A 14023-nucleotide genomic window follows, 5' to 3' on the forward strand; every position below is an offset into this window, starting at 1 on the left:
GTGGACGAAGGGGAATGCGAGATGTTAGGTCGGAACGTTTATTACCGTAGCCAGTTTGTCCATACGGAATTATTTTGCAGCGTACTATCAAAATCATGACGACGATTGAAAACAACACCTGAACTGTTTCGTTTTCTTGAAACTGACAGCAACGTACGAAAATATGGCTGGTTTAGAAGTGTTGTTCAGTTGCGTGTCTGGCGCAATAACACGTCCTCAAGATGTGGTTGTGTGTTTCGTACACTGGGAATTTGTGCAAAGTGGGTACAAATGTCTTGGTACTGGAGATGAGGTAAGAATTCCATAAACTGCGTTAGCTTCATGAACAACAGTGGGAGTTAGATAGACAATACAATACAATCGCGTAGTTACAATCAACAATACAGTAATTATTATTGCTGTAAAAATGCATTTGAATGTCACTTGATAGGCCAGATACTCATATTGTATTCACATCCAATTAATTAGTTGGGTAACGTTACCTGCTTCGGTCTGTTTTGCTACATTAATGCACCATTAAGTTAGTTAGTCGGGTCGTTTTAACAACTAGATGTACCGCGTAGCGGTACAAAATATGACCGCCGCTCAGTCCTGCACATCCATTCCGCGAAAATAAATCATATTAATGAATTTGTCTCCATCTTCTACTCCATCCCCCACTCTTGAAACTTTTGTGTATGCTTGTTTGGAATGTGTGTTTGCACACAAAGTAGCCTACTGGCGCTGCAAAGGTGAATAGATTTGTTTCTGGGCCAAAAAATCTGCAACATTGTTATAAAACCTTTAAAATCTCTAAACAATCACAAGTAGGGCAGTTCATCATAGTCCATCCATTGCAACTGGACTGATGAAAGGTACACCTGTAGGCTACATTGTATTTGGGAAAAGCAGAAGGTAGCAGCATAATGTATTTATTTATTTATTATTAAACTAAAACAATCCCTGTCAGTTCCATGCAGTTTTCAACAGCTATCAAGAAGAGAGGTCATGTCATGGATTTTTGTGAATGTTTCTTCTTCTACATATGCATAGGTTTAGTCATCTAGTTCAAATTATATTCAGCTTTATTGTCAATGCACAAATTAAATACCAGTAGTCTAAAACAAAATGCCGTTTTACCCAGTGGTGCAAAATAACTGACATGTCCAAAAGGGCCTTCATGAAATGCGTTGCGAGACTGTTCATACACATTTTAACGGGCAAAGTTGAAGAGCTACTCTCCGTTATTGTTTGTGCAAATAATATGCTGAATCATGTTCCCTTGCATTTTGCAACCATGAGGTCCATGGTTAAGCTCAATCTTTTGACGCAATCTTTTGATTTTCACCCAGCCTAGTCCATGGTAGGCGCCCGATAGAAATATTGTTTAATTTTGCGATTGAGATATCCACGCACTGGCGCCCCCCCTGCGACGTGTTCGCCCCCCGGTTTTAGAGCTATTCTAAATGCAAAAATGCATAGACATTGCATGACAAAACCGTGACTGTTAACAAACTATAAGCTATATAAGGTAGGCCCTATGCTAGGCCTATTACACAACACAAATTGTCACCAGGCTATGCTGGCGACCCAAATAAAATCTCCGTTGGAACCAATGGCTTACACCTTACAGTATCAAGCTGCCACCTCTTGGCGAAAAGTTAATAGTTTTGCATATCAGTAGTAATACATTTCACGTAGCTGTGAATCACGGAAAGGGCGAATGAAGTGGACACTTCTAAATGGAACCCAACCCACTGTACAGTAACTCAAGGTCTGTGGCTAAAGCAGCCATAATGAAAGCGTTATCATTGTTTGGATACTTCACACACACGTGTTTTTTAATCGCATAGACTACAACTACCAAGCTGGAATCAAAGCACATCGACTCCCCTCTCACACCCTAAACACGCACTTCGAACAAACAAAAAGCGCCTCAGTCTCACGGAATAGCCATAGGCAAAACTGTATCTGACCGGTGTAACGTTGGTACTAAATCATCCATCGCAAAGAATGATTTTTGTAGCACGTGCAACAAATATGTGTAGGTACAGCCCTGCCCTGAATACATCTCAACGTGCGCTCTAAAACATCTGGTTTAAATGGAGATGTAGATCATCACGGGATCATAGACAGGTTATCTTTCAGGTAGCCTAGGCCTATATATTTTCCATTAAAAAACCATCACGTAGCGAACGTGTTGTGGCTAACTCACTTAGCTCCTGTTAGTAGCCTAGGTTATGGTCATAAGCAAATGAGATGACAGTCGAAAGATACAATTAGTGCTGTTATCGATTTGCTTGGTAGCCTATAAACGCATTTATAGTTTTCTACAAATACATCAATAATCAAATTGGCCTCCATCACTCAACCATGCTAACGGTAACATTATTTTACCTACGTTCTGCTATTGATAGGATTAACGTAGCCTACCTGCAGTAAAAAACAAGCATGTCCGATAAACATTCTCAGATTTATTTCGGCTTCAAGAGGAAATGGGAATTACATTTCATGCAGAAATCATCCTACCCTTAGACGTTCTCTGCGGTAAACTACTGTAGCCTACAGTCTTGTCCTTGTAGGAAGCATAGTGTCTTTCTAACCCACTTTAGATTAACTTCCAACAAAATTACGTCTCACTGCAACGATGCGCCATCTAGTGGACAAACGACTACTTATCGCCAATACTGGAAATGCAGCCATGATGATGATGATGAATATTTATTTTGGCTTTCTTTTAATCCTACTGAATTTGTAATTATGTATCAGCCGTTCTAATACCGATAGTATGTGGGTGCCTGTGTGTGTGTGTGCATGTGTATATGTGTGCACCACCATCTACAGGCCAATGAGTGTAGAGTCACTAAATGTACACATAACTTAATTTTTTAGACCCCCCCATGGATGAAATTCTACGAAACTTGGCATACCCCCAGAGAATGTCAGGTTAATCATGCACATAAAATTTGGTGCAGTTCTGAACGTCTTTACTGAAGAGAGGGGCGATTAAAGCAGAATGATATTGCATTTTCATTTTTTACCGGGGGGGTGCAAATCACAAATGAGTGATTATGGGCTAAGTTGATGTGGGCCCTTGAGACCAACATACCATAAAAATGTCTTCATCCTCGGTGCCACGGTTCAGGTAGTTATTTAGGAAAAACTGCATTTTTTGGGTTTCGGGGGGCCCAGCGCGGAGGGGGAGTGGCCCCCGGGGACCAAACGAAATTTTTCCGTAAAAGTCTAGTGGGGCTACATACCCACCAAATTTCATGTGCCCCGGTGTTTCGGTGCCCCGGGTATCGTTGACCAAAATTTCAGGAAGTAGATGACGGGAAAAAAAAAAAAAAAAAAAAAAAAAAACTTTGACAATCCCTATATGACCGCTTCGCTAGCTTCGCTAGCGGCGGTCATAATGACATGTCAGCTAGCGTTGTATTGAAAAATGTATCAGTAAGTCAGTCTTTTTTAACCAAGGGTGGCTTTAGTTGTATGTAATTGAAACAAAACATGAGACAGTGTGTTTTTCCCACCCATACATACATTGACTTATTTGTGGCGGCCCACCACAATATCAACATTGACCACCACACAATGATTTTCTAGGTTGTACTAAAAATTGTGCTTAAATCTAGTTAGCATCATAACCATGCTGCGCTAATTTGTTAAAAACTGTTGTATTCAATTTAATTCTGCAAACCTGCCACCACAAATAGAATTCAATTCTGTGGTTAACACTGCATGAAATGAAACATATTTGCGCCAGCTATGATCTTGTATTTCTCATGTTTAACGTGACATTTCAGCCCCGCGATGGTGACAGGAAATCGGAGTTGCTCCCTGCAGGCTGGAATACAAGTGGGGAATTGTACACACTGAGATATCGTTCAAATGATGACAAATCAAACTTGTTGTTCAAAGCTATAACTGTGGACTCAACCTTAATCTTCAACGTGATGGTAAGTCTTGTTCAGATAGGCCTAGGTATGGCTGCTACTTAGAGGCAAACCAAGTTAACAGTTTCTTTATCTGTTCTTTGATCAGGATTCGGCCACAGAGCAAGTATCAGACTTGACCGTCAATGTCAGTGATTACATTGATGCAGAGCATCTGCACGAGTTTGAAAGGTTTGTATAATTCATAAAGTGGGATTGTTTTACAACTTACCATGTTTGCCTTTTATAGGCCTATTCTTTAGTTACAGTTCATTGTTATATTATGTGCTGTGAAAACATTCTTTCCTTTCTTTCCTTTCATCAGTGTGTTCAAGAACACAGAGGATTTGGCTAAAAATGTGAAGATCAAACTTCTTCCTTCAGTCAAGGGGGAGAGCAGTAAGAAGGCAGAGAAGAAGCGGGATGACCCCCCAGCATACTCAAAGACAGATGATCCGTTAAGGATCCCCACCAGGGCGCCCTCCTCTTCAAGACAGCCCAACTGGTAAGTAATTAATTCATTATACACAGTATACCTCTTCTAATTCTGTATGTCATGGTATTTTTTTTTTTTATTAGAAGCATGCACTCATCAATACATTATATTTTCATTAGGTTATACTTTATTTTAAAGCTAACTTGATTTGATTAAACAAAGTAGAGGCCCAATTTATGCAATACAGATTGTAGAACACTCCATTGCGAAGTGTTTACCCTTTGTTATGGTTTCTACCACTATCTGTCATGGCCTTGATGATTGGGGGGAGGGGGGCAGGGCTCTACAGTGCGCCCATTTCACTCGCACATGCGAGTAAAAATGATGCCGTGCGAGTGCAAAAAAATATGTAGGCGCACTGGTGCGAATGACTTCTAACCATGTCAATGTTTGTCTACAAAATACACAGCAACATCGAGAAACATTACTGGTGCAAACCATAGAATCACGTCGCGAATGCAGCATAAAAACTACACCTCCCATCAACGTTAGCAGTTTCGCGTTGTGACTCGCTAGTAGTCGCTTCTATCAAATCCAAGAGCACGCAGAAAAAGGGGAAAGTTAGACTAGCCAGCCAAGATGCAAAGATTGAAGAAATTAGTTCTTCTATCCAACAAATTCATTGGATATAAGAGGAACAGGATGAGATTCTGAGAATGCAGTGAGAGAAGGAAAGGTAACCTAACATGCCTTTTAGCCCAGTCGACGTATTGGCTGCAATATGCAAAATATAGCTGTAGCGAACGAACCGGCACAAAAGTACCCTCCCGTAATACTCCCATTTTATTCAAAGGTAGAACGCTACTGACAACTCCAGGCTTCCACGAATGTATGTTTGTTTACACCGAATACAAGCTGAAGTGCAAAAAACGAAAGTAGGCCTAACGTTTGCCTACTGCCCCCATCAATGCAGATATTTCAAATAAAAACTAAAAGTATAAAACATATATCCTTGATTAGCCTATTTTGGGTTTTGTGGAAGAGAAAATGGACTGTTTTAGTAGTAGTAGTCTTATTAGGCAGTATGCAGTCAGATAGGTCACCATGGGCATATTTGAATTAGCTAGATGGATTCACAAATAAATAAATTAGCCTACATTTGGCAGGATACTTGATATACAGGCTAAATGCAAATATGGCAATGTATTATATTATTTTACATTAACAAAATGTAGGAAAATAGAACAGACTGAAAATAAAGTAGGCACTGATCTTTAAAATCCTGTTTCCTGTAGCCTAAATGTTGTCAGTCATTCTTAATATTCGCAATTGGTGCACTGGCCTGTTTAACTGTTAGCTGCAGTATAATATTAGATTATGTGTAAGTTAAGTACAGAACTGACTGTGCTCCCAAATTTTTGTCTGTGCTCCTAAATTTTTTAACTTGGGCTCACAAGTGCTCCTGAAAAAAAATGTTAGTGTAGAGCCCTGGGGGGTATAACCTATTCCCCGTATAGCCATATGTGAAGGTGTACAGTACCCTCCAGAATTATTGGCACCTCTGCTAAAGTTGACTAAAAAGAGGAATATAAAAGCATCTTTTGGAAATTGATCTTAATGCCTTAAGTAAAAAAATTAGGGAAATATCCAACCTTTAAGGACACCAATTTTCTTTGTGAATAAATAATGTATCATAAATAAATAACCCCTATGTTAAATTCCCATAGAGGCAGGCATATGGTTTTATTGTTATGCTCATTGAGTCCAAATCAAACCAGCTAATAGGCCAACTGCATAGTATCCTGGATCCATGAAATAACTGGCCTTTAAAAATAAAAATCTGCCTGCCTCTATGGGAATTTAACATACAGTAGGGGTGCCAATACTTATGACCCCTGTATTTTAAGGAAGAACATTTATGTATTTATGATACATTATTCAATTCTGGAGGGTACTGTATATCTTGGGAGAACTGGAAAGACATTTTATTCTCAAAGTGGTACTCTCGCCACCTACAGTACAGTGAATAATACTCTCACACTGTGTTGGATGAAGAGTGACTTCATTATTATTTATGTACATTGATTCCTGATCAGTTTTGTGCAAGGTGGCCCTTTTGGGTGGTACTGTTTTTCACACTTTCTGGATACTTTCTAGTATCTCTGCATAAACTATCTGTTGGATCTAGGACATTGGGACTTTGCTCATGTCTGACCAATGTTTCTATACGTGACGAACACTGCACAGGTCTACCCCCTATCCTGGGAGAAAGTGTGAATATGGGCAGTTGCAGTTCAGGATACACAGTGATAGTGTGGCAGCACGAAAGTTGTTTTCGCTGACCTGGTTTCAGAGTCCTTGTCCAAAGCACTGAACCCTGAAACTGAACTGGCACTGAACTCAATACTGAGCAAGATATTTGGTGGCAATACCTCTGCTGGAGGAGATGGGGCTGGGTGAAATGTGTTGTTGTTTTTTTTTAATGCTGTATTTTTCCTCCGTGGACATTTTTTAAAAGATGCTCCCATTCACTTTCCTCTCATCACCTAGCAAGTGGATGCACTTTAGTCAGGAGTAGGTGTTACAGAGCCCTATGATGTCTCGAAGATTAAACAGCACTGTCACAGCTTTTCTTCTTTTTACGGCAGAAGAAACTACTTTATGTTAAAGACAAAAAAACTGCCTCAAAAGCACCACACGGAAAAACAGGCAGATCATGCTTCAGTGTCAGGCTGAAAATTGTTATTTAAAGTCCAGGATACCATCAAATGGAGACTGGTCAGAACTGATTGAGGACTGAAATGGAGGGCACTGTACTGCAATAAGAGGAGGGAGGGAGTGGAGGCGGGTCTAAGGCCTTTGTGCTGGTCCACAAAAAATATTCCTTAGTAAAAATCATCACTATGTGTTCTCCTGAGGAAGATCTTTCCAATCTTTCCAAGAAGCATAATGAGTGAGTGCATGGTTGTTTGTTAGCCTAGTTTGTTGCATTGCTGCATTTGTGAGATCCTATTTGTCTCACTTAAAGTGGCTTAAGCGTGAAATTGAAGATAATGTCAGCTTGTATACATGTTCATTAAGGCTGATTATTTCATATGGTTAGTGACCATGACCACTGACCAGATCAAACAGTGCAAGCCATGCTTGAAGATTTCTCTTACCTGCCATCCTCTGTCTGCTGTCTTCCAGTCATTTAGTCATTCAGTATGTTGCAGTTCTGTAACCATGGTGAAATTGGATTCTTCTGAATCCAAAAAGGGAAATGTGATGTTTGAAACAATGCAGCTGGAGAAAAGCCTAGTGATAGGTCAAAAAGACTGTAACAGAGTACTTAAGTTTTCAATTGAGGAATGAATTATCATGAGATATGGCTAGAAAGGAGAAAAAACTACTGTGAGTGAAGCATGCTGTTGTGGTTAAAATAGGCAGAGGAAGGTTGCTCTCTACCATTCTCAGCTAAAAAAAAAAAAAAAAGTAATTTAACACAAACATTTAATAAACATTCCGTCTACAGATTTCTGTCCCGATAGGACATAATGTGCCTAGACTGGGTTGAGGGGGTATTTGTTTAATGGAAGTATCTGTTAAAACTAACATAGTGTGAGATGGCAAGCCTGTAGATGAAATTGAAAGATTTCAGCCTCCGCCTTTCTCACGTTACTGTAACATGAGGTTAGTCTGTTCTCTTGCATTGTGACTCACCGGGCTTCTAATTTAAGATGTGTAACATATCTCATTCCCTGTGTCACACTCGAGAGCTGAGAATATTTCTGTTTGCTGTTTCACACTGTGGAGGTGGAAAAGAGTGTGCAGCAGTACTCGCCTCGTTTTAGATTAAGAGATCATTTTTTAAAGAAGAACTAGTCTATCTCTGATCCCTATATGAATAGCCTCCCCTTATTCAGTTGTTTTGACTTCATATTTGCTGCCTCTTTCTCCTTTGATGCCTCAATCAATATCATATATCAATAATATCAATACATTTCAAAAATAGCTTCTTCCCTTCAGTAATCACACTCTTGAACACTACAACACTGATTAGAACTATTTGTTTATTTTTGTGGTTGTTTTGTTTGTTTTTCTTTCTTTTGTCCTTAACTGGATTGAGCTACCTCTGTGTGGCTATAAAGTACATCTGTATCTGTACTGTATATCAAAGCTTGGTGAAATGAAAGATGATGAAGTGCCAAGTATCACAGAATCAGTATCACAGCGATGTCAAGGGTAAGATAATAATCTTGCTCCCATTAGAAAGGGCATCATGATTCCCCCCTCTCTTATTGTCCATGTAAGGAGAAGCCTTGAGGAGCTCCCCCAGCCTGATGACTTATGGTTGCTCGGAGCGTGTGAGGACATCACTGTCTGGAATCAGTTTGGCTGCGGTTCCTCCGTCATATTCAATATTTTACAGCGCCGGCGTTGCTGGTGTAGCAGCCGAGCGCCGTCTGTGTCTATTTTTAAGAGATGAGCTATCTTGTGCGTCTGGTCTGGGACTAGTGATGGGCAGGAGTCTGGGGAGGAGGCAGGTGATGGGGAGGAGACTGGGTAGGAGACTGGGGAGAAGGCTGGGGCTGGGCCCTCTTGAGGATATGGCTCTGGGCCAGGCTCTTGATACTGTCTCTTGCCGGCCGTCCTGATGCCTCCCCCATTCACGGTGACCCTATCATATTTTTCATTATGTCAGCTTTTTATTGCTTCTCTTGCTGTCATCGTGTGTGTGTGTGTGTGTGTGTGTGTGTGTGTCTCTCTCTCTCTCTCTCTCTCTCTCTCTCTCTCTCTCTCTCACCAAGTGTTTCATTAAGCCACTAGAGAAAGATATCAAAGACGAGAAGTGGCTCGCCTGAAGCGAGTTTTTTTAATTTCATTGTTGGGCCATATTGAAGGATTCACAAACCACCTACACTGGGAATTACAAAAAAAGTGGGCTGTATGAGTGTGAGGAAAAATCCATAAATTGCTTCTACTTCTTGAAGCAGTCATTATCAGTCTGTACAGTGAGGAGATACATATGAACAGTCCTTATGTGAAGGTGCTATGGGTGCTGTGTGATTATCATCAATGAATTGTAAGATTTTTGGCCTGCTGGATCCTGTCCATGGTAAGCATGCTGAGGTCCCTTGCATGCAGGATGTAAAATGTGATGCTGTTTGTCATCTTCAGTAGGCCACTGCTAAATCATTCAGATAAAGAAAAGAGTTGTTTTATACAAACAGAGGGGTGACCTGTAGACATGTCGTAGACTTACTGGACGGTACATGTTTTCCTATTGTTGGATATGCACAAAGAGGTTAAAATGTGTTTCCCAATTACTGAAGATTGATCATTGTTTGCCTATGGGGCAGATGGATCAATCTGAGTTTGTCAGTCAGAGTTTACCCACACATTTCCTTGTGTTCAATATGCCCTAGAATCCCATCAACATGGATTTGCTTGTTGAGTGGCTGTGTTTAGGGCTGTCGAACAGAATTGCAGTGGAAGCGTTTGGATCAGCTGCTGGCTGTAGCGTAATATCTTGTAGCAAACACTGAGCTTGTGAGATTTCAGCTGGCAAGGCCCAGACGGAGGCGCGCCAGCTGGTTTATCAAGCTTGCTGAGCCCAGTGAGGAGAAGAGCTACGCCATCTTTTTTTTTTCCTAGGGAAAGGCGTCTGGTGTGACTTCATGCTTCTCTCGCTGAATTCTTCCATCCAAACTTCAGACAAAACGCCTCCAATGGCTGCCGCTCGGCTCGGCTCAGCTCAGCTCTCGCACCTGTTTGTCAAATCGCAGCATTTCCTCTTTGTCATCACCTGAGCCAGTCCACATATCTTTGCTGATCCGGTGGAAAAACTGCCATGTTCAATGGAGGTGCTCCAGACAAAAATGTCAGAGCAAAGACTGAGCTTGCAGATTTAGGCTGGCAGCACCAGGCTAAAGATTAATTGACATTTTTTTTTTTTTTATTTATTTAAAGAAAACATGTCTGAGAAGAATAATCTTAAACTAGAAACAGGCTTACAGATGGCAACTTGTGAGCTACTTTGCTACTTTTCTCTCACTACATCTACAAACTACATGGGATGATACTAGTGTACCCGTTTCTCACCACTTCATGTTTGTCTTGACGTCTATCTGTTTCTTTTTGACGTAATTTTTTTTCTCTATTTTTTTCTCTATTGATCAATGTCAGTACCTTTGCCTCAACCCCACAGTAGTTGTTGCACTTAGTCGTGTAAGTGGGTTAAGGACATTAAATGTGTTATGCTGTTATGTAATGTGGTAATGTGTGTCATCTCTTAGGTCAGATCCATTGGCTCCATTTGCTGCAGGAGGATCAGATCTTGACCCATTTGGGTAATTTTCTTTCATTCTGGTTGAAAAAGATCTAGTTAATGCTGCTTAAAATGCTGTCTTTTCAAAGAATTTAGCAGGTCCCTGTACATTTGTGTTATACATATTTCAACCAGCATAACTGGCATTGATTGGTTTAGGTGTCCTGTCAGTTATGTAATTTGGACCTGTACTATGTAGGTACAATATATACCATATTCTTGTATTCCCAAGACTTTACTGTAATGGAAAACTGAACATTTTATGTGTTGATTTGATTTTGAATTGACGATGTGGGTTATTTGTGCTGTAGAGGGCGAGCTGGAGGGATGATTGTCGACCCACTGCGGCAGGGGTTTCCCCGCTCAGGGTTCGACCCCTCCGGTGGCGTGTTGCCCCCTGGTGCGGTGCCCCCTGGAGCACGCTTCGACCCGTTCGGCCCCGTCGGGAGACGCAGACCTGGGTGAGAATAGCTCCACACCGCCTCATGCCTCACGCTCATCATCATCATCATCATCATCATCATTACATTACAGCAGTGGTTCCCAAACTTTTCCCCCCCCACGTACCACCACTTCATCCTGACTCGGCTCGCATACCCCCACCATCAACGTAACACATTCTATTGACGCACTTGCTTAGGCTAATTAGCTGCCCTACATGATAACAAATAACAAAATCAAAATGTGCAACTGGTCTATGAGCTCTCACACTAAAAAACAGTGTGGAGAACAACATTATGAAGCACAAAGAATAACGAGAACATAGGCTTAAGAAAAAAAAACATTTGCCCTTTTCAACTTGCGTACCTCCTAGTGGATGCTCGTGTACCACCGGTGGTACACGTACCACAGTTTGGGAATCCCTGCATTACAGATATTGCACAGCTAGTTTTGCAGTTAAATATTAAAACACTTAAAATAAGAATATCGTAATATTAAAAATCTCCTGATGTCAAGCTTAATATGTTTAAATATGTGTTAATTTCTTCCTTTACAGCCCAGACCCAGATCACATGCCTCCCCCAGGATACGATGACATGTTCATGTAAAGGGAAAGAAACACTTCCTCCTCTCCACAGCCTTCCTGGGACTGTGCACCCTGAAGGTGGCACACTGAGAGCAGTCCTGTTATGTGTGGTGTGTAGAATAAACGCTATCTAACAAAAACCAGCCACAGTGCTTTCCTGACACCGGGTTTGCACATGCAGTACACCGATGCAAACGTAATACTTAGCGCATCCTGTGTGCTTACCTGTGTGGCGCATATGCTGAAACCAGTGTAGGAGGAGAGTTGGGGAACGTTGGAAGTAAGATATTGATTATTCTATTCCATAACAAAGAATAATTTGGAAATGCTTTCAAATCACATAACATGTTTTACTTCTAGACCAAGATTCTGTGGGTCTTATAGTGTGGTGGACTCTTTTCTAGGTCCATTAGGATAATGAAACAAACCTATCTTATCAAACTCTTAGTTTCTTCTCACAGACTTTGCTGGTTGTTGTCAAACATTACGCAAACCATATATTTGGTGTAATGTCTCCTCCTGCCTTTGCTACTCAGATCCTGGTTATTATCCTCCTCTGATTGCCTTGCTGTGATCGAGTAATTGCCATTTTTGTGTGGTTTCTTGTTAGCAATTTACTGTTGGGCTGCATCTATTTAAATGCTTTCCATTCACTTAAAACTTCTCATTGAAGTTGAGGAACTGACCAAAATTCTTAATTTAGTTGTTTATGCCTAGCCCAAACTTTAAGACTTTAACTTCTACACTTTAATTTCATATGTAAAAACTGGTAACAACTCTACATTCTGTCTTTGTTTGCAAGTAAAGGACTAATTCATTTCACACCTTATGTCAATTGTGTGTTCTGTTTGAAGACTTTGGAGATAGTCTCTTGATGGTGAAAAAAAATCCTCAAGTCTCACATCTTGTAACAATATATTTTAACCACATGTCTAATATACCACCAGATAAAAAAATCAAATAACCATTAAATGCCAGAGTTCATTATTTTCTGTCACAAATTATAAAGGAAATATTACACTGGGTGAAGGAGACCAGCAATTCACAGGACAGGGCTTCATTTAGTTTGAGAGAGATTTATTAACGGGTAGATGTTAGCATCTATCTATTGGGTGGAAGTATATTAGGGTATTAAATGGTTCCCAGCATAAATAATGGTTTTCAGGATCATGCAATCTCCACCACGAGAAAGGAGCAATAATAAAGCCCAATGGTATTTAGATATTTGAGAGGCGTCATGAAACTGCTTGCAGTCCCAATAAAAAAGGAAATGCATGATGTATCTATTTCTATTAACTTGCTTCCAGGAAAAATATATGTTGTGCAAAGATAAAACCATGTGTTGAAATGAAGATATCACCCTTATTCCCTCAGTCAGACATAAATAGTGGCCTGACTTTCTGTTGAACAGGCTAACTGTGACCTAACCACATGATTATTTTTTTTACCCATATATTTTTATACCCAGAAATGGAGCATTTCATATTAATGCAGCTAGATGCCAGCTAGCCCATAGTCCATCTAGATTTTAGTGCTGTTTGTTATGAGTGCTGTTTGTTATTGTGAAGTATGGAATAATTATAATATAATGTGTAGAGCTAGATATTTATGGTCATGTAATGAACTCGGATAACGCTGGCATGTGAACTTATAGCTTACTTGATATCCTTCCCTTTCATGGGTGCCAGATCATGTGCAGTGTATCTTAATTGAATTCATAGTTGTCTAGACAAACTAATTTTTGTAGTAAGTCAAATGCCTTTTTGAGCTAATTCAGTGGTTGGCTTTGGAAAGTTGCAATTATGCTCCTGCAAAGTGATCAAATTAAGAGGTTTAATTACCGTGACACATTTGCAAAAGCATGAAATTTTATGCTGAAGGGTAGATATTTTCCTGCTGTGCTAATTGCCTCGGAGTAAAAATGAGATAATGCCATCACTATAGTGTGTGTGCCTGTAAATATAACCAATCAATCAGTTTAAAAACATGATGCACTGTATGGATAACGCTGTTTGGGAAGTGTGAAGATAGATTTGTAGGTGAATTTCCAGTTGTCAGTGTTAGTGTTAGTGTCAGTCTCCCTCTATTTCTGCAATACCCTTCTCCATCTATAGTTTGAGAAATAGCCAGGCTGTGAATGAAAGCTTGCTGTGCATCTGAACTGTTCCAGTTGATATGCTGCCTGATTCTAGAATGTCCTATTGCAAACTATCTTGTTGGCCCAAATGCAAAAGCCTTGCCTGTGTTCTGATTCATCATGCCGGGATTGGCACTCTGTGTCCTAAACATTAAACAAGCGTTTTCACAATGTACAGACAGAAGCTTGTTTGATCCAG

General features: G+C 40.3%; 1 protein-coding gene across 1 annotated transcript; it reads left to right on the forward strand.

The window, feature by feature from the left end:
* The first annotated feature begins 75 nt into the window (after nt 1-75).
* Nucleotides 76-12509, forward strand: psmf1 (proteasome inhibitor subunit 1). Its single transcript, XM_076267782.1, has 7 exons — nt 76-292; nt 3786-3938; nt 4024-4106; nt 4240-4419; nt 10629-10682; nt 10972-11121; nt 11658-12509. The coding sequence occupies exons 1-7, from the start codon at nt 164-166 to the stop codon at nt 11707-11709; spliced, it is 801 nt and encodes a 266-aa protein (XP_076123897.1). The 5' UTR covers nt 76-163; the 3' UTR covers nt 11710-12509.
* The last annotated feature ends 1514 nt before the right edge of the window (nt 12510-14023 follow it).

Source organism: Alosa pseudoharengus, unplaced genomic scaffold, assembly GCF_046254945.1.
Source record: "Alosa pseudoharengus isolate Yale_2024_CS ecotype anadromous, Long Island Sound unplaced genomic scaffold, YU_APseudo_1.1 YU_APseudo_1.1_scf_5, whole genome shotgun sequence".
Lineage (NCBI taxonomy): Eukaryota > Metazoa > Chordata > Actinopteri > Clupeiformes > Clupeidae > Alosa > Alosa pseudoharengus.